The 21,466-nt window shown below is 47.3% G+C and overlaps 1 protein-coding gene across 1 annotated transcript in view; it reads right to left on the reverse strand.

Annotated features, from left to right (window-relative positions):
• Positions 1-834: 834 nt before the first annotated feature.
• The window catches only part of GNA12 (guanine nucleotide binding protein (G protein) alpha 12), a 29,259-nt gene continuing 8,627 nt past the window's right edge, over positions 835-21,466 (reverse strand). Inside the window, 2 exon segments of the mRNA XM_011956973.1 lie at positions 835-4,474; positions 6,187-6,237. Coding sequence (XP_011812363.1) covers positions 3,905-4,474; positions 6,187-6,237 — 621 coding nt within the window. The 3' untranslated portion in view covers positions 835-3,904.

A 21,466-nucleotide genomic window follows, 5' to 3' on the forward strand; every position in this document is an offset into this window, starting at 1 on the left:
GGCCAGGATGGTCTCGATTTCTTGACCTTGTGATCTACCGTGCCCAGCTATCTTCATCTATTTTTAAGATGGGGTCTTTGCTGTTGTCCAGGCTGGAGTGCAGAATGCGATCACAGCTCACTGTAGCCTCAAGCTCCTGGGCTCAAACGATCCCCCTGCCTCAGCCTCCCAAGTAGCTGGCACTACAGGCACGCACCACCATGCCCAGCTAATTTTGTTTATCTGTAAGGATGGGTCTCTTGTGGCCTGGGTTGGTCTCAGACTCCTACACTCAAGCAATTCTTCCATCTTGGCCTCCCAAAGTGCTGGGCTTATAGGTGTGAGCCACTGCACCCAGCCCAAAATGTTATTTACAATGGTTTCCTACATGCCAGGCTTTGTTTCGTGTGTGGAAATAGAAACTATGATGAATAAATAATAAACCACCTTCAAATAAAATGAGGATTAGAGCTGGGTTCGGTGGCTCACGCCTGTAATCCCAGCACTTTGGGAGGCTGAGGTGGGTGGATCACGAGGTCAAGAGATTGAGACCATCCTGGCCAACATGGTGAAACCCCGTCTCTACTAAAAATACAAAAAATTAGCTGGGTGTGGTGGCGGGTGCCTGTAGACCCAGCTACTCAAGAGGCTGAGGCAGGAGCGTCACTTGAACCCGGGAGGTGGAGGTTACAGTGAGCTGAGATCATGCCACTGCACTCCAGCCTGGCGACAGAGGAAGACTCTGTCTCAAAAAAAAAAAAAAAAAAAAAAAAAGTATGATTAGAATGATCTGCTCTGAATTTTGGGGACTGACAAATCAATTTAGTGTTGGTTTTGAATCCTGGCAATATTTTATATTAAGCAATGACTAAATTTATTTTAAGAAACATTCAGAGGCTGACGGTGGCCGAATTTTCAAGCCAGACCCTCCCAATGTTAACACACTGCGAAAAGCTGATGCCACGAACAACTGACCGGGACCACTATCATCCCAATGGGAGCCTCTGCTTTACCATACCAGGTTAGATGTCTGTTCCCAGAACCACCAAGTTAGTTATAACTAATAGTCTTCTCTCAAGTTTGTTTGTTTTTTTTAATCTTGGAGTTAAAATAATCTGACTCATTTTTCTTTTATCAAAGAAGTAGGAAAATTACAATAAGAATTCTAGAGATCTCTATAAATTAGACCTATGACTCAAAATCCTTGAAACAATTTCTCTACAAACAGAAGAGTTAAAAATAGATTTCAGTAAAATCCCTATATGCGTTCTTATGTGTACAGAGTTAGCTATGAGGAACATATCTTATTTTGAGGAACTTTATTGTTACATTTTTGCAATAATAGATGAGGCAAATCTACCTCCTGCTTTTCCAACATCTTAATAAAAAAAGACAATAAGGATTAACAATGAAATTAAAATTAAAAAATACAAAAGCCTAAGGTTCTGGAAACAAAACTGACTATGGTCTATGTGTAGCAAAGTTGTAAATGACAGTTTAGCCTTGCAGAGTTTCCTTCTTCTCCAATTACAATGCGTTACAGAATTTGGAAGGGGGTGTCTTTAAAAATGTTCTAATTTACCCTGGTCATGAGGAGGAGGAGGAAGTCCAGCTCAGCAAGGCCAAGTGCCTCGGCCAGGAAGGTGGGGCCAGTACTGAGTGGGTCAAGAGCCTGGGCCGGGGGCCATCCCACTGCACTTTCTATCGAGTTAAACGGACCCCACAACAGCTCTTTCCTCTCATGCTTCCGGTTTGAAAGTGACGAGTAAATATGTCAGACTGTTTACAGGAAAAAAAAGCACTCACTGACAAGTCTGGACTACTCAGGAAAGTGTTTCAAACAACTCCCCTGCTACGCCAATCACAGCGCTGCTGTCGCCAGCAGCGCCACCAAGAGGCTCCCCCAGTTGGGGGAGGACCCGGTTGCACTTCCTCTGGGCCCTCGATTTTAACACACACAGGAGAGACAGTAAAAGCGGACCCCGGAGGCAAACAAAGCTCACCACGCTCTGGACCCTGCTGCGCATCACTGTTGGAAACTGAAAATGTGACCTGAGACCATCCCGAGAGACCCACCAGAGTTTTCTTTCTCCTTTAAAACCTGGTCATCATCACTCAGCTCCGGTCACATCCTTTAGGTCTGTGAAGAGCCACAGAAGCAGTACAAAAACAGCAACTTCTTTATCCAGCCAAAAAAGGAGCCACAAGCCCAGCAAACACTGATGCACGCCCTTGAGCACTGCAAGACAGAGTTCCATGCTGTCTCCTGATGAAAATGCGCTGCGAACAGGGTAACCCAGAGGCAGGTTTTCCCCTCCCCCTTCTGCTTCTGCATCTGTCCCAAGGGCTTGTATTTATCGGGTTTGCAGGAAACAAGCCGAGGGTGAGCTGCAGAGGGGCTCGGGGTCAGGGGCAGCACGGCCTTGGGACAAGGGCCCTGGGATGTGTAACTGAGCCACAGCAACATTCGGGTGCCAATTAAGAGGAAGCTTTCATTTTTTTTTAAATGCTAGGACACATCCCCAAACACACTAGGCAGGATTTCTCAGTCGAGTGACACACAGAGGGACCAGCTTGGAATGCGATGTATTTTAAACACAGCGAAAGCCACCTGGCAGGTAGCTGGACAAGTGAGCTGGGCCCAGGACTGGCCAGCTTGTATCAACATTCACAGGCTTCTGCGGGCTCCCCCGGGACAGCGGCGTCCCAGACTGTTTACTTGTTCTGCAAGCATAGGCATAGAAGCAAGGGGCCTCGATGAGAATCAGACTTACAGGAGAGCTGCAAACAGGCACGGCTGTCCAAAGGCACTGGTGGAGCGGCAGTGTGGAGAAACTCAAGATTCCTCCAGCGTCTGTGGGCTTCCTGAAAGGTCAGCTGTGAGCTCGCCAAGCCGCTGGGGCATTAACAAAAGCTCTGCTAGTGGCCTTGCCAGCTTTCTGAAGCCCCAGAAGAGGAATGTTTCTGAAAGAAGGAAACGCTATGTGCTGCCAACTGTGTGTGAGCAGATGACTTGCAGGAAGATGGGAGAGCCATCTGCAAGGGGACCGGGTTTCTGTGTCTTTGCCGTTGGGTTGGGGGGGTGGCTAAGGGGAGAAGAGCACCGCTGTGTGTACGAGGACAGAGCAGCAGTCCCCGTGGGCATCCTGTCTCAGTCTGTGTTGTGCTGCTGGGCATCGGGCAGGGTGGGTAGGGCCGAGCCTGCTGTAGGGGCATAAGGTGAATCCACACCTGCAGAGCTCCCCAGCCCATCCTCAGTGCTGGGAAGGGATCCTAGGCACGGCTCCTCAGCTTCATCTGAGAGGCGGGGACCAGGGGCTCTTAGGACATCGGCACAGGAGTTTGAAAAGGCAACGTGCTCCCTTTGGGAGGTGGCCTTCAGACACTGCGGCTGGGGCTGCAGGGCCGGGCTCAGGCACTCTGAGTTTAGCAGCATCGGCGTGCACTGGATCTCTACAAGCTACCGTTAGGCAAAGCTTTCAGGTTAGTCTGTCTCAGAAGACTTGTGAGTTAGAAAAGCCGTCTGCAAGGCCAGCTGGTTTCTGTGTTTCCGTCATTAAAGACAGAGCATGTGTGTACACATACACACACACACGGTCCTCAATTAAATTGTGTCAGAAAAAAGAGGAACGTTTCTGTAAAAGCAAAGCAAGCTGTGTGATTAGGTGTTCCGTATTCACAACATCATCACTCGGGTTTTCAGTAGTTTCACTTGCCCCCAGGATTCAGTAGCTAACGTGACAGTTTCCATGTCCTTTTGCCTAGAGCTCACTGGCTGGCTGGTCTGACAGCATTCCTGAGCCAGGTATTCCAGGGCACGGATCCGAGAAACCCACTCAAGGACCACACAGACAAGACACACCCAAGAGTCTGACCCACAGCCGTGGAGGCTGTTCAAGGACGACAAACCCCGGGGCTTTCTCGCTCACTGCAGCATGATGTCCTTCAGGTTCTCCTGCAGGATGGTGTCTTTCACAGCATGGAACACGAAGCGGACGTTCTCGGTGTCGATGGCGGTGGTGAAGTGGTGGAACAGCGGCTTGCTGCGGTTCCGTCTCTTCCTGTCGAAGCACTGGACCAGGTAGCGCTGGACGTCCTCTAGCCTGTGTGGGTCGCCCCTGAAGTCCGGGAAGTGCTTCTTGATGCTCACGGTCTTCACCTTCTCCACCAGGAGGTCCATCTTGTTGAGGAAGAGAATGATGGAGACGTTGAAGAAGAGCTTGTTGTTGACGATGGTCTCGAAGATGTTCATGGACTCCACCAGCCGGTTGGTGCGCCTGTCCTCCATGAGGACCTGGTCGTACTCGCTGGAGGAGACCATGAACAGGATGGACGTGATCCCGTCAAAGCACTGGAACCACTTCTGGCGCTGGGACCGCTGGCCACCCACATCCACCATCTTAAATGGGATCTTCTTAATAACGAAGTCATGCTCCACAATTCCCTTGGTGGCTTTCCTCGCCAGCAGGATGTCTTGCTTACTAGGAAAGTAATTCTGTAAAATACAGAATGAGGCAGAAATTTAGGGGGAGGAAGAAAGAACACAAGAAAATAAAAACAAAAAGATGGCAAAAAGACAGGGTAGAAGGAAAGAGACCGAGTTTTGCAAGAAGTTGAACCAGATACCAAAAGCAAATTTTATTTATATTATTATCAACTGGCCGTGAAACAGAATCAAATACTACATTTCAAAATGAACGGAGGCTCACCAGTCTGAGGACGAATGCTCAGAACACTCATGGGCAGGCCCAGGGCAAAACCACATCCATTTTCTTCTCCAGAGGAAATTTACCATCTTTTTTGTTTCCATACCAGAGATACCTTTTTATTTTTCTAACTCCCAGAGCTTATAGCTTCCGAAACCTTACTGTGAATTAATTTAGGTTTTGTAATGTGATGTGAATTTGGTCTGCAATACATTTAATGTTATTCTTAGAAAAATTCTTTAAGTCTTGAGCAACACACAGGCAACCACACTCTTCACCCACTTTGACTTTGCACTATTAATAATCCTCCAGGCCAGGCATGGTGGCTCACACCTATAATCCTGGTGCTTTGGGAAGTGGGAGGAATAGATTGAGCCCAGGAGTTCAAGAACAGCCTGGGCAACACAGTAGAACCCCGCACTGACAAGCAGGAAAACCATTAGCTGGGCGTGGCGCCGCATACTATAGTCCCAGCTACTTGGGAGGCCGAGACAGGAGGGTCACTTGAGCCTAGGAGGCTGAGGCTACAATGAGTTATGATCGCGTCACTGCACTCCAGCCTGGGTGACGGAGAGAGACCCTGTCTCAAAACAAAAAAACAAAAAAACCCACACCAACAAAATACCTCCCGTGATCAGTGCATGCACCATGCAGGCAGCTGTCTCGCCAAAGGAGCAAACAGGGACGTGATCAAGCCTCGATCTAGAGGTCTGATTACCACCCAAAGGGTGTGCAGGGGACAGAGAAACATCTTCAATAACACTGCAGGGGTGGGAGAACAAAGTCCACATGGCAAGAAACAGCCCTACAGGATGAATAACCCAGTTACTCCAATAAACAAATTGAAAGAAAAAAAGGAGAGGCATACAGATGAACACTTAAGTGATATTGACCAATGGCAATGCATGCACCTTATTAGGTTGGTGATTTAAATCTGCTGAAACAAAGCAAAATCAACATGAAAACATTAATGAGACAATAGGGAAAATCTCAAAACTGACTAGGTTGACATTACGGAGTTACTGCTAATTTTTCAGGAGCTATACGGTATCGCGGTTATTGTGGTTGTGATTTTTCGTCTCGTCTTTTTGAGGTACACCCTAAACTATTCTTTGCATTTGTTCCTGGAGACAGGGAGAGGGCTGCTGAAACAAGACTGGTAATCAGTGATAACTGCCGCGCCTGGGGTTCCATTAGACTATTTGTTTTTGAATATGTTTGAATTTTCCGTGAGATCAAGTTAAAGGAAGTCCTCCTTTCACTCAACAACTCCTCTGTCTCCTTTATGGTGATCTGGGCAAAGGCAATTTCCTCCCCCGCCCGAGACGGAGCCCAGATCTATGTGAGAGCATGCCATTACAGTACCATTCGTGGTAACGTGACAGAATAAGCTCAGCCTGTCAGTCCCGCCAAAGCCCTCACCACGTGGACTGCTTTGGTCTCTGGACACGTGTTTTCTAACCCCAGAGCCCAGCTTCCTCGGGCAGACGTGCTTACTCACCAGCTGGCCGATCCGGTCCAAGTTGTCCAGGAAGTACTTCACTGATTCCCCCTGTCAGGAAGGAAGAATATTCAGAGCTCAGTCTGGATCGAGGAATCCTGATGTGGCAAATACAAGAACTGAACAGGGTAAGAGCAGTGGTATTTCGCCTCTGTGCGAACGGGAAAGCAAAGGAAAAAGGTGAAGAGTGTCCATGTGGTTTCTAAAATAAAAAAAAACTACCATTAAAGAAAAATGTTAATGCAGGTTCTTTAGCTCCAAACCCAAGATTCAAATTCTGGCTGTTTTTCCATTTTCCCTGCTGGGTTTCGGCGTGCGGTGGGATGCCAGCCCCTCTGACGTGGCGGGACTCTCTTTCCAGACATGAAGGCTGGCCCACTCCTGGCCATGCAGCCAGCAAACGACAGGCCAGAATAGGATTTCAGATTTCGGCTCCTGGGTACAGTCTGCTTCTGACGAAGATGGCCCAAGGGACCCCAGACATTGTCCTTAAAAATGGAAGATTTTGACGAGAAGGAGCATCTGGCAAAATATCTTCCCGTTTCTAGAAAGAGTCCATTATTCCTTCCCACATTTTTATGACCTGATTTACAGTAGCCAACACAGGGGGAATCTTCCATTTCGATGGTTGTGGTGGAATGACAGCCAGTCTTCTCCTGCCTGGACCAATCATCGATATAATCTTAGACGTGTTCCACAGCAAGAAGGGCCCTGTGGAATCACATCAGGAAGCGCTGAGCCGCCAAATGCGTGGCACACACCGGGTACGGGAGGAGCCAGGAGAGCGTAACCGCCGACTACAAAGCAGCCCGCACATGAATAGGCACACACCGAGTCCCTTCAAAGGTAGCATGTTCAAAACCAATTACACCACTTTCTAAAAGATTCCACTTTGAACCCTGCTCTAAAGACAGACACCAGCAGGCAGGGTCTAGGCTTCCAGGCTGCCCTGACATCAGGGCTTGTGGAAGAGTAGTCACTTTCTGCAGTCTCAGGGAAGTGTACAGGGGCAAGGTCATACACGTGTGGCGAGCTGATGCAGGAGAATTTTAAGGAGAGAAGGCCATCAGAACGGACTACGTGAGTGTGCCGAAGCTCGTGATGTTGTAAGAGATGGAGAAAGGTGGCCAGCACCTGCTCAGTCTAGCTCTTCTTCCTCTGTCCCAGACAGACTGAGGGGAGAAAGCAGACAGGAAGCTCTTTCAGGGAGAAGCCCACATTCCCACTTTAGAACGAAGGCCTCCGGATGTTTCCAAAGCGAGTGTTTTGTTTGAGGGGAGAGAAGCACACACGCCTCCCCATCCCAGCGCTGCCTGTGTTGAGCGAGCATACCGCCGCCTCCTCTGCGGCAGGACGGGGTGAGCACGGGCACCTCGTGACCGCAGCTCTCCAGAGCCGCAGACAGAGGCCCAGCTCTGCAGCAGGGACGGCATCGGGAGTGCTGGGGTGAAGGCACCTCAGGCGCCTGGCACGACTGACCTCTTGGGCCCGCTCTCTGCCTTCCTCACCAAGTCCCTGCGATGTGGGAAGCCAGCATGAGGCCGGTGGGGCGGCTGCCTTCCTGTGGCCAAGTCCCCCTGCTCCTCTGCACATCGTACCTCCTCCCTCATCCCGACAGGAAGCAGCTGGGAGAAGCTGCTGGGCGCACTCACTCACCTGATTTACAACACATTCCTTCCTCAGCGCCTTTCTTCCCTGCCTCCTCCTGCTCTCCCGCCCTCACCCGGGCCTCAGAAGGTGCCATGCACGCCCAAGAAGCATCAAGATACTGTTCCTCCCTCTCCTGTGGCCGCTGGCTCCCTCAGGGAGCTGGGAGTGGCAGCAGGTCACAGCCTGAGCCACCCTTGCCTGTGTTTAGGCAGGTGGTGGCACCAGGCACGAAGGAAGCAGACACAGTTCTCCTGCAGGGTTCTAGCTGGGTCAGGCACGGAGTCACAGTGGCACAGATGCCCTGGGCAGTGCTCTTATCACCACAGGACACAAAACCCTGGATGCCACGTGTTCCACCCAGATAGTACGGACGCGAGGGGAAAAGCGCCATAGAGGACACAATCAGGACGAGCTAGAGGGGAAGCAGGAAACAGGAAGGACGTTTCCCTCGGTGTGAATCTAAGCACTCCTCGCGTCTGAAATCAGTCCCCAAACTGCACTTTACGACATGGCAAATGCTCATATGCAAACATCTTCCCTGCTGCTTTCTCTACAATGACTGAATAGGATGGCCCATTTAACTCATCACAGCATTTGTTTCACTACTTGGAATGGACGTAGCTTATCTATGACTCTCGGTCATCTTGCACAGTTGGCGGAGTCGTCAAATCTAGTTTCAGGTCAGGATGGCCTCACCTCGAGAAACAGCCCAGGGGGTCCGTGGGAAAGCTGCCACTGAACTGTAAGGTGCCAGGGACTGTGTCTCAAGCTCTCTAACGGGGGCTGAAGGGGAGGGAAGAAGGGGACACAGAGCAACCCTGTGCGATCCAGAATGCGGTCCCTCACATCTGCACTCTTGCTGTCTCTGAGGTTTGGTGCACTGCGGTTCACCAGCAGAGACTGGACGACGTACCCGCTGATGGGGCGCAGCCCATGGGACGATCGTTTGTGACTGACTCAAGTCTCACGGCAGCAGCTCATTGAAAGGGCCAGGTTGACAGTCCCAAGCACTTTCAACACTAGGAGAATCCAGTCATTTCTTCAGAGAAAAAGTATGTGGCAGAAACTGAGAGGTCCACGTGAAATTAACTGCTTGGCGGGTTTATAAAGAGGCACTGTGCCTGCCAAGACGAGCCCAGAGTCCTCTTGACGGCTGCTGCAGTCACGAGATCTAGAAACACGAGTGGATCCAAAGTGGGCTTTCAGGACTCTCCTTGGTGTGAAAAACCTACATTGCTCAAGATTAACACACATTTGAACTTGCGGATTAAACAAAATGAATTTCATTAGGCTGGGGCCAGAGGCCACTGAGCACACACCTGACAGAGGCCTGTCCCCTGCCTCAACTGTCGCAGGAATGTGCCTGTCCTCTCACAGGCCCAGAGGCCACTGAGCACACACCTGACAGGGGCCTGTCCCCTGCCTCAACTGTCGCAGGAATGTGCCTGTCCTCTCACAGGCCCAGAGGCCACTGAGCACACACCTGACAGAGGCCTGTCGCCTGCCTCAACTGTCCCAGGAATGTGCCTGTCCTCTCATGAGCAGCAGAAGGGATGAACCTGAGCAGGGGCTGGTGGGCGGTGAAACAGGGGTTGTCTGTTTCAAGCAGCAGCAGCAGGTTGATTTGGGGCCTGTGCACCTGTGCTGGGCACAGTCGGGCAGATATGACATCGTGACGCTGGGCAGGACCTAGGCCAACACACGCCCGTGAGGGGACCACCTTTCTGTAGAGCCCTGCAGCCTTCAGCAGTTTCTGGAAGCACCTGTCACCCACACCTCTGGCAGGAGAACGACACACGCTGGGTTCGCTGCTGCCCAGAGCTCCGTCAGCGCAGGCCCTACAGCGGCCTCGCCTGTCACCTGTGTCTCTGCACACAGCGAGCTGCCCCTTCACAGACCTCTGCTGTCCTCACATGCTTCCTTCAGCTAACTTAGGACCACAGGAAAAGAGTCTCAAATCTTCAACCCTGTACAGGACCAGACCCTCGAGATCAGTACATGAGGGTTTGACTCTGGTTCCCTCGTGTCCTCTGCTCCTAACTGGAGCCTTTCTACCCACATGCTTGGTTCCGTTTCTGCCTGTCAATGTCACAGGCTGACAGGGTGTGCATGAAGGACAGCCCATGTGTGGGTCCCATGGGGAGCAAGAGGAAACAAAGGTAACCGTGGACTGGTCTGAGATGTAAGGGTCGAGGTAGGGAGAGATCAAGGACCAGAGAGTGGTTACAAGGAAAACAAACACCAACGTCCAGCTCCTGGCCACAGGGCCTTTTAGTTTTAAACCCGATCTGCCCATTCAGGAGCTGTCTCACTGTTGGTTGTTTTTTTTTTTGAGATGGAGTCTTGCCCTGTTGCCCAGGCTGGAGTGCAATGGCGTGATCTTGGCTCACTGCAACCTCTGCCTCCTGGGTTCAAGCAATTCTCCTGCCTTAGCCTACCGAGTAGTTGGGACTACAGGCGTGCACTACCACACCCAGCTAACTTTGGTATTTTTACTAGAGACAGGGTTTCACCAGGTTGACCAGGCTGGTCTTGAACTCCTGACCTCAGGTGATCCACTTGCCTCGGCTTCCCAGAGTGCTAGGATTACAGGCGTGAGCCACTGTGCCCGGCCCTGTCTTACAGTTTCTGCACTTAGTGAGGTTAACTCTAAAATCCCAAAACGGGGTCATTCACACTGTGACTGAAAACAGGGCTTGTCAGTGGTGAGCTAGATGATTCCAAAATCTAGTTCACTCACTTCAATGTAACAAAATAGGAAGACAAATTTTAAAATTGCTGTATATGAAAAATAACAGCAAATTACTCCAAAGGCCAGGTTTTCAACTTCATTACTTAACACCTAAATATTAAAGTTAGCATTAAATTTCCACTGAATAGAGATGCTAACCAAACAACAGAGAATCTTTCAAAATACTTTTAAAAATATTATCTAGTTCCCCAAAAGAAATCCTCATTTTGAACTCAGGCTTTGCTCAGTGAATGCCTATGACATCTCACATGGGTGGCATGAGATTAAATGATATCACCGCTGTGAAAGTATTCTGGAAAAGAGATAAAGCACCACATTCACATACATTATAAAAATGAAGCTTTTCAAGTCTTAACGTGGGTACCTATGAAGTGTCTGTTGCTAATTTATCATCCCCAAACATTAGGTAAGAGGGCCAGGCATGGTGGCTCACAGTAATCTCAGCACGTTGGGAGGCCGAGGTGATCACTTGAGGTGAGGAGTTCGAGACATGCCTGGCCAACATGTTGAAACCCTGTCTGTACTAAAAATACAAAAATTAGCCAGGTGTGGTGGTGTGCGCCTGAAATCCCAGCTATTCAGGAGGCTGAGGCTAGAAAATCGCTTGAACCTGGGAGGCAGGGGTTACAGTGAGCTAAGACTGCACCACGGCACTCCAGCCTGGGCAACAGAGTGAGGCTCCATCTTAAAAAAAAAAAAAAAAAAAAAATTAGGTTAAAGATTCACTGGCAGAAATACAAAGTGACGCCGGCACAAGGCTGTCACTGCAGCAAATGTCTAGTAAGAGAAGCTGGTTGAATAAACTGTGATCTCTATGCAGTCGGGGGCGTGCATTGGCGAAGGAGAAGAGCTCCGTGGCTGGAAGGAGGTTTCCGATACCCACTGCCAAAGGAAAAGCACAAGGCACAAAACAGTGCAGAGTATCTTCCTTTTATGTAAGAAGTGGCGGGAGACTAAAACTCGTAGTCTACTTGCTTGTATTTGGAAAAGGAAATGTGGATACACCAGCAGCAGATGAAAATGACTTCTAGGGAGGGAGGGAACGGGGGATGGGACACAGGCAGGAGCAGACCTCTCTGAGTATGTTTGACTTTGGAACCATGCTAACATCTTCCATAATTAAAAAAAAAATTAAATAAAAAACCAACCCCTCAAAACTGAACCCAAATTAAAGCAAATGAACCTAACAGGATACCAAGGTTAGAGGCAGAACCTAGAATTCTGGCCTCCTCCTGTGTTTTCTTTTTGCCAGAATGTGAAAGTACAGAGGAGCTGGCCCCTGACCCTGGCCATGCTTTGGCCCCCTTGCCCTGTGTGTGGCCTCATGGCTGTGCCTGTGGACACCTTGTCTCCAAGCTTGGCAAACAGCCACCCCTCGGTCACAGCAGTGAGACCCCAGGAAGGGCTGCATGGGGTCCTTGGCCCTGGAGCAGCCTCTACAACTGTAAGCTCAGGCTCTGCGGGGCGTGTCCTTGGTGTGTGCAGGGGTGCCGCTGGGGGGGCGCCACGCCGGGCCCCTAAAGCACCAGCCCCCTTGCCTGGGTTCTTCCGTTATTTTTTCATTAGGTAAGATCTACATAATAGAAAATTCACCATTTTGACATGAACCATTCAATGGCATTTACTACCTTCAAAATGCTGTACAGCCACCAATTCCACAGCCTATCAGCTGCCACTCCCGCTGCCCCGGCCCAGTCCCTGACAACACGAATCTGCTGTCTCCATGGATTTGCCTGTTCTGGAACTCTCACTGGAGTGTGATCACACAGCATGCAGCCCTTTGCATCTGGTTCTTTTACTTGGTGCGGCATTTCTGAGGCTCGCCCACGCTGTAGCACGGGCCGCTGCAACATTCCATTTTATGGCAAATGTATGTATATATATGCCACTGTATGGGTATGTTTTTTTTTTCCATTTGTCAGTTGATGAACATTTTGCCTGTTTCCAGTTTTTGGCCGTTGTGAACAGTGCTACACACAGCTGTGTGGAAGTTTTTGCTTAAACATGTTTTCATTTCTCGAGTATACACCTAGGAGTGAAATTGTGGCATCCTATGGTAATTCTTTTTTTATTTTAAGATCGAGTCTCGCCCCGATCTGGAGTGCAGTGGCGCAACCTCGGCTCACTGTAACCTCTGCCTCTGGTTCAAGCCATTCTCCTGCCTCAGCCTCCCGAGTAGCTGGGATTACAGGCGTGCACCACCAAGCCTGGCTGAATTTTGTATTTTTAGTAGAGATGGGGTTTCACCATGCTGGCCAGGCTGGTCTCGAACTCCTGACCTCCAGGGATCTGCCCGCCTTGACCTCCCAAAGTGCTGGAATTACAGGTGTGAGTCACCATGCCTGGCCGTCCTTTGGTAATTCTGTGCTTAACTTTCTGAAGACCACCAAGCTGTTCTCCACGGTGGCTGCACAAGTTTACATGCCCATGGGCCACGTACAAAGTTTCCAATTTATCCACATCCTTGCCAACACTTGCTGTTTTCTGAGTTTTTTTTTTTTGAGGCGGAGTCTCGCTCTGCCGCCCGGGCTGGAGTGCAGTGGCCGGATCTCAGCTCACTGCAAGCTCCGCCTCCCAGGTTCCCGCCATTCTCCTGCCTCAGCCTCCCGAGTAGCTGGGACTACAGGCGCCCGCCATGTCGCCCGGCTAGTTTTTTGTATTTTTTAGTAGAGACGGGGTTTCACCGTGTTCGCCAGGATGGTCTCAATCTCCTGACCTCGTGATCCGCCCGTCTCGGCCTCCCAAAGTGCTGGGATTACAGGCTTGAGCCACCGCGCCCGGCCTGTTTTCTGAGTTTTAAAAGCGGTAGCCATCCTACTAGCTGTGAAGCGGCACCCCAGTGTGATCTTTTCTGGCTTTTCTGGCATTTCCTGGTGATCTTTTCGAGGAGTTTCTATTTAGATCATTATCATTATAGACTGCATGTTTGTATGATCCCAGAATTCCTGTGTGGAAGCCCCACCTGCAGTGATGCTGTTTGGAGATGGGGCCTTTGGGAGGTGACTGAGGGTGGGGACCTCATGATATGACAGTGCCTTCCTAAGAAGAGACCAGAGAGCTCTGCCTCCCTATGTGAGGACACAGTGAGAAGCCGGCTGTCTGCAAGCGAGGAAGACCGCCCTCCCTCACGAGAACCTGATGGTGCTGCCACCCGGATCCCCAATTTCCAATCTCTAGAGCAGTGAGAAAATTAATTTCTGTTGGTTAAGTCACCCAGAGTATTTGGTTATGGCAGCTTGAGCTGATAAATATGATTATGAACTTGTAGATTTTCATCTATCAGAGGCAAAGATGGTGAGACATAAACAACATGTTAATACTGGGCAGTGGCTTTATCAGTGTCTGTTGGGCTCATTCTTCAAGTTTCATAAGATGTCTAATAGTTCAAATTACAGATTCAGCCCTTAAAACTATAGATTTAGATTCTTCATTTGTATCACAGGGATCATCATAGAAAAGTAGGCTAGAAAGAAATTTTATAGCATGTTTTAAGATATTCCCTTGCCTCTAGAAAAAAAAGCACCTAGGCTAGGTGTGATGGTGTGCACACCTGTGGTCTCAGCTACTCGGGAGGCTGAGGTGGGAGGATCACTTGAGCCCAGGAGGTTGAGGATGCAGTGAGCCATGACTGCACTACTGCACTCAGGCCTGGGCAACACAGTGAGACACTGTCTCTAAAAAAACCCCAAAACCTAAATAACAGGGCTGGGGGTGGGGAGAGCTCACCAATTTCTAGAGACTTGCACCAGAGAATCCCTAAAGCCCAGCATGTGAGGCTCCAAGCATGTCACAGGTGGGCTGCCTGTTACCTTTCTACTTTTTGGGGAAATTCACAGCAGAATTCCAGCCTTTGTAGTAGCCAGAACCCAAATTCCAAGCCTCTCTGGGGCTAGGATAGAGGTATGTGTGAAAAGTCACAAGAATAGTACAAAGAGCCCAGTCTTTCTCCAGATTCCCCTCATCTCCAGATTCACGTCTTCTGTCATTTGCTTTATCCTTCGTTCACTCCCTTTCAATACACAGACTTCTTAAAATCCGTCACCATTTGAGAGCAAGTTGTTTACCCCTAACAACTTCAGAGGGTATGTCCTAAGAATGAGGACACCTGCTTCTACAACCATGGCAACTTCAGGCACTGCTTCAGGAGAGCGCCGCGAGGATAAGAGGATTCATCCAGGATGGCTGTCTCATAAGTACCACGTATTAGACAGCAAGGTTTATCTAATATGTACAGATATAGCATTATTAGACCATTTTCCTCCTCCAGCACAGAATTTAGTATATTACTTACATGTACATGCCTCTTTAGCTTCATTTAATCTGAAACACTGAATTTTTTTTTTTTTATTTTTTTGAGATGGGAGTCTCACCTTGTCGCCCAGGCTAGAGTGCAGTAGCGCAATCTCAGCTCACTGCAACCTCTGCCTCCTGGGTTCAAGACATTCTCCTGCCTCAGCCACCTAAGTAGCTGGGACTACAGAGGTGCACAACCATACCTAACTAATTTTTGTATTTTTAGTAGAGACAAGGTTTTGCCATTTTGGCCAGGCTGGTCTCGAACTTAAGTGATCTGCCCGCCTCAGCCTCCCAAAGTGCTGGGATTACAAGCATGAGCCACCGTGCCCAGTCCACACTGAGATTTTTGAAGAAGAGAGCTGCCTCCCATGGCCCTTGGGGTTTTTGCGCTGTCTCCAGTGTTTAACATGACAGTTTCGAGATGATTTTCCAATCAGCGCCACTCCACGCTTGCCGGTCTGTAGGTGACATTCTGCTGTCAACAAGAGTCCCCCTCCTGTGTATCTCGTCGCTGTCCATGTGGTCTCACAGATGCCATCGTTTTCCAGGGGCTGTAATTCACCTCTGTCCTCACTCACTTGGTGCTCAAAGTGAAGAAAGCACTGAGTCTTGCTGGCCCTTGGCATTTCCATATTAGTTCTAAAGTCAGTTGTCAGTTCCTATCCTCCCTGTCCCCCAAAACACCTGCAGAGTTTTGATTTTGAATGAGGCCTTTAATTCCTCTTGGTAATGCTTATAAATTTTCTGTACACAGGTGCTTCACATCTTTCCTTAGATTTATTCTTAGGTATGTAATCTTTTATGGTGCTTCTTAAATGGTATCTTTAAACATTTTCCATTTTCTAATCCTTTGTTGCTAGTGAATAGAAATACAATTGATTTTTGTACACTGGCTTGTGCCTAGTCACTCTGCTAAGCTCTGTACTCTTTCTAATAATAGACCTGTAGGTTCTTTTGAGTTTTCCAGGTGCACAGTCACATCAGCTGTGAGCCACAGGCATGGTGGTGAGTGGCAACAGTAACATTCAGACGGAAAGCCTACCATCTTTTTGGCTAGAACAAGAGGACAGAGCTGGGGCAACCAGGACTGCCAGGGGGTAAGGTGGGAACTCCAGAAAGAAGAGAGTCAGTGAGGGAGACCTCAAGTTCTGTGCATAAACTCTGCCCAAGAGCCCGGCTGGCACCTGAACCATACATATGGGGCAAATTGAAAGTGGTCTCTGCTGTGATCTGAGCAACCAGCAGCACAGGCATGACCAAGATGGCAGTCTGGGTCTCAGCAAGTGTCTGATAAAGCAAAAATATCAACATTAGATGGATGAACAGAACAGGATTTAGAGTCTTAAAACGACATTCATAATGCCCAGGATATAATCAAATTATTCAACATATGGAAGGTGTTCATCACCAGGGGCAAAAACAATCAGAAGTTATCAACTCAGATAACCCAGATAGTGGGAGGACTCGACACAGACGTTAAAGCAGCTATTATAATTAGGCCCAATTAGGTTAAAAATGCTCATGTTGAATAAAGGTATAGAAAATCTTATCAGATACACAGAAAACACAGTGGAAAACAAGTGGAAATTTTAGAACTAAAATATACGACATCTGAAATTTAAAAAATTTACTGGACGAACTTAATAACAGACTGGGGATGAGAGAGGAAAGCATTAGTGACCAATGAAATTAGATTAATACAGATGATCCAATGATCCAATCTCAAAAAGAGGAAAAAGATAAAGAATGATACGCAGGCATCTTTGCGACAATATCTAGGGGCCTAATACACAAGTAGTTGGAATCTCACAGGAGAGAAAAAAGAGAGTGGGGCAGAGAATGTTTTTGGAAGCAGAAAGCTTTCCAAATCTGGTGAAAGACATAAATTTACAGATTTCAAGAAGCTCCACAAATTCCAAATATGATAAATATGAACTCATAGCAAGGATACTATACCACACACTTCTGAATAATCCAAAGGTCAAAGAAGTCAGACTCTCTGGTCTGACATGTAAAGGCCCTGGAAGTTGTCACTCCCATCCTCACAGCAGCAACACCGGCAAGAAGAATAAACTGAAAATCACAGCTCTGCTTAGACCCATCAGAAAGCTGAGATCACAGGACACACTACTGCCCCCAAACCGGAGAGGCAGATAGGCAAACGCAGAGAATCACAGTTTACCGGGAAGAGAAGGCGATGCCAGAGCCTGCAACTGACACATTATGCCTGGCTTTTAAGAAAAAATACTGGAGTCCCCTCCTTATCCTCAGGGGACACATTCTGAGACCTCAGTGGATGTCTGAAGCCTTGAATAATACTCAACCCTATCTGTATTGTTTTTCCCTTTACACATGTACCAATGATCAAGTTTAATTAGTTAGGCAGAGTAAGGTTAACAATAATAAAACAGAACAATTATAACAACAAACAATACACTGTAATAAAGTTATGTGAATGTGGTCTCTCAAAGTGTCTCACTGTACTGCATTCATCTGCTTCTGGATCATAGTTAACTGCGGGTAACTGAAACCATGGAAAGTGAAGCCACGGACAGGGGGACTATTGGACAGGCATGTTAACAGACACACACACAGTGTGAAGAGCAAGAGGGACTACTGGACGGGCATGTTAACAGACACACACAGTGTGAAGACACAAAGTGAGGCCTCAGAACCAGATTAGGATATGGCGGAGGTTTTAGAGTTACCAGCTTGGGAGCTGAAATAACTGATGAATATGAGGGTGCGAATGGAAAAGTGGACAGATGGGAACAGAAGTGAGAGATACGCACACTCCAGGAGCAGTACCCAGACATGCCAAAATCAAGAAGAACTCACAAAGTAAATCAGAAAGTATTTGAACTTAAAGACAATGTTAAAGTGTCAACACTTTTATCTTGAGATGTGGCTGCTACAGCACTTAGGAGAGAAATCTGTTGCTTTACATGCTTATATTAGGGCTGGGCATGGGGGCACACACTTGTAACCCCAGTACTTTAGGAGGCCGAGGCAGGTGGATTGCTTGAGGTCAGGAGTTCAAGACCTGGGCAACATGGCAAAATCCCGTCTCCTCAAAAAAAAAAAAACAAACAAAAGTTAGCCGAGTATGTTGGCACATGCCTGTAGTCCCAGCTACTCAGCAGGGGGAGCTGAGGTGGGAGGATCACTTGAACCCAGGAGGCCGAGGCTGCAGTGAGCCAAGACCGTACCACTGCAATCCAGTACAGGGAAAAGAGCAAGACCCTGTTTCAAAGAAAAAAAAAAAAATCTTATAGAAGAGAAAAAATGATCAAAAATCACTGACCAAAAGGTACTACCTCCAAGAGCTTAATGAACAGCTCTTTAAACCCAAGGTAAGCAGGAGAAAGAAAGTAACAAAGATGAGATAACGATGAAATGGAAAATGAATTTTGCAATAGATACACAACAAGGCCAAACGTTGGTTCTTTAAAAATGTCAACAGAATTGATAACCTCCTAAGGGAATTAAGAAAAAGAAAAAACAAATCTCCAGTATCAGGAACGAAAAAGTTATATTACAGCTCCTTCAAACATTGACAGGTATTAAGAGAATGTTCCAAACAACTTTATGCTAACAGATTGGACATCTTAGATGAAATGGACAAATTGCTTTAAAAAATTTAATTTCCCAAAACGAATACTGTATGAAATAGAAAATTTGAATAGCCTTTAAAAAACTGAATTTGTTCTAAAACAACAACAACAACAACAACAACAAAACTTCCCCAAAGGAAAACTCCAGGCCCAGATGGCTTCACTGATGAATTCTATCAAACATCTAAAGAAAAAACACTAACTAACGTGAACTTTTTCAGAAAATCAAAGAGGAAGAAGTAATTTCCAACTCCTTTTTGAGGCCAGCATCATCCTGGTACCCACACTGACAAGATGACCGAAAAAGAAAAATTACAGACCAACCCTCCCTTGAAAACAGACACAATATCTTTAACAAAACTTTAGGAATTTAAACCTAACTACATAAAAAATGTCATTAGAAGATAGACACTATTTTAACAAAAAAGGAAGAAAAAAATATGAATGTTTCAATAGATGCAGAAAAAAAAAAAACCATGAAAAAATTCAACACATGTTCAGGGCTTTAAAAAGAAGTGTCTCTCACCAGACTACAAACAGAAAGGAACTTCCTCAGTTTGATAAAGGGCGTCTATGAAAACCCTGCAACTAACATCCTAAGCCATGGTGGAATACTGAGTACTTTCACCCTAACACTGGGTATAAGGCAAGGATGCCACTTCTGCTTCTGGTCAACGCTAAGTTAGAAAGACTAACAGCAAAAAGCAAGACAGCAAGCAAGCGAACAAATGAAACAAATAAAAGACACAGGGACTGGAAAGCAAGAAATAAAACAATCTGCAGATTGCCTAACTGTTCAAACATAAAATCCGAAGGAAGCTATAAAAAGGCTAGCAACAGAATCAGTGAGTTTAGCACATTCACAAGATACAAGATTAATGTACAAAAATCAAGTTTTTTTTACATACTGCCAATAAACCAATGGAATATAAACATTTTAAAAGCAATTCCATTTTTAATAGTACTAAGAAACATGGAATTTTTTTTGCCATAACTTTTCATCTTGAAATAATTATAGATACACAGGAAGTTGCAAAGATTGCATAGAGAGGTATCGGTGGACCTGTGATGCACTTTTCCCAGTGGTTACATCTTTTGTACTTCTAATACAATATCAGAACCAGGGAACTGACATTGGTACAATGTGTGTGGCTCCATGCACTTTGTCACCCGTCTAGATTTGTGTAACCACCACTGCAATCAAGAGACAGAACTGTCCCACCAGAACGGTCTCCCTCGTGTTACCAATTTGGAGTCACGGCCATCCTCCTTCCACCATCCCTAACCCCTTGGCAACCACGAATCTGACTTCCATCTCTAGAATGTAGAGTCACTGATCTGTTTTCTGTTCCTATAGTTTTGCCTTTTCTAGAGTGTACTTAAAGTGAAACCATACGGCATGTGGCTTTTTTTTTTTTTTTTTTAAAGACAGAGTCTCACTGTGTTGCCCAGGATGAAATGCAGTGGCATGATCATGGCTCACTGCAAACTCTCCTCCCAGGCTTAAATGATCCTCCTGCCTCAGCCTCCCAAGTAGCTGGGACTACAGGTGCACGCCACCACGCGTGGCTAATTTTATGTTTTGTAGAGATGGGATCTTGTTATGTTGCCCAGGCTGGTCTTAAACTCCTGGGCTCAAGTCATCCTCCTGCTTTGGCCTCCCAAAGTGCTGGGATTACAGGTGTGAGCCCTTGCGCCTGGCAGCATGTGGGCTTTGGAAGCTGGCTTTTCTTCACTCAACATAATGCCCTTGGGATCTGCTCACACTGTTGCATGTGTCGGTAGCTTGCTCCTTTTTACTGCTCGTAGAATTCCATGGTCTGAACGTGCCGCAGTTTATTTAACCATTTATCAATCTAGCGACATTTTGGCTGTTTCTGTATTTTAGTCATTACACATACAGCTCTGTGAACACTCACGTACAGGTGTGGTGTGGATGTGAGTTTCATTTCTCTAGGGCAAATGCCCAGGAGTGTGACTGCTGGGTTGTATAAGCGTAAGTTTTTTGTTTTTTTTTTTAAAGAAACTGCCAAACTCTCTTCCAGAATGGTTGTACCCTTTTACCTCCCCACCAGTGATGAATGAGACCCAGTTTCTCAGTATCCTCATCCATGTTTGTTATTTTCACTATTTTCTATTGTATCTGTTCTAATAGGTATGTAGTGTTATCTCCCGGCAGTCTGAGTCTGCGTCTCCCTTGATTGGCAGTGACTCAATGGCTGGAGAGGCTGGATGTCTTCTCGTGCTTGTGTGCCATCAGCATGTCCTCTTTGATGAAATCACTTCATATCTTTTGCTTATTTTCTGCTTGTTTTCAGACTGTTGAGTATTGTTTTGAGAGTTCTATTTTCTAGTTAATGAGTCCTGTGTCAGATAAGCAGTTGGCAAATACTTTTCTCCTAGGCTGTAGCTTGTCTTTTTATCCTCTTATTAAGAGGATCTGGGCAGGGCGCGGTGGCTCACCCCTGTAATCCCAGCACTTTGGGAGGCCAGGGCAGGAAGATCCCTTGAGGTTAGGTTCAAAACCAATCTGGGCAACACAGTGAGACTTCATTCCTACTTAAAAAAAGAAAGAAAATTAGCCGGGTATGGTGTTGCATTCCTGTAGTCCCAGCTATTAGGGGAGGCTGGGGCAAGAAGACTGCTTGAGCCCAGGAGACTGAGGCTGCAGTGAGCTATGATCACACCACTCCACTGCAGTCTGAGCAACAGAGTGAGACCCTGTCTCAAAAGGAGAACTTTTGCAGAGCAAACATTTCAAATTTTGATGAAACAAAAATGACCTTTTCTCAAAACTGGATTTCTTTTAACAGATTAGGCCGGGCGCAGTGGCTCAAGCCTGTAATCCCAGCACTTTGGGAGGCCGAGACGGGTGGATCACAAGGTCGGGACATCAAGACCATCCTGGCTAACACGGTGAAACCCCGTCTCTACTAAAAAATACAAAAAACTAGCCGGGCAAGGTGAC

This window comes from Colobus angolensis, unplaced genomic scaffold (assembly GCF_000951035.1).
Source record: "Colobus angolensis palliatus isolate OR3802 unplaced genomic scaffold, Cang.pa_1.0 Scaffold43, whole genome shotgun sequence".
NCBI classification, from domain to species: Eukaryota; Metazoa; Chordata; class Mammalia; order Primates; family Cercopithecidae; genus Colobus; species Colobus angolensis.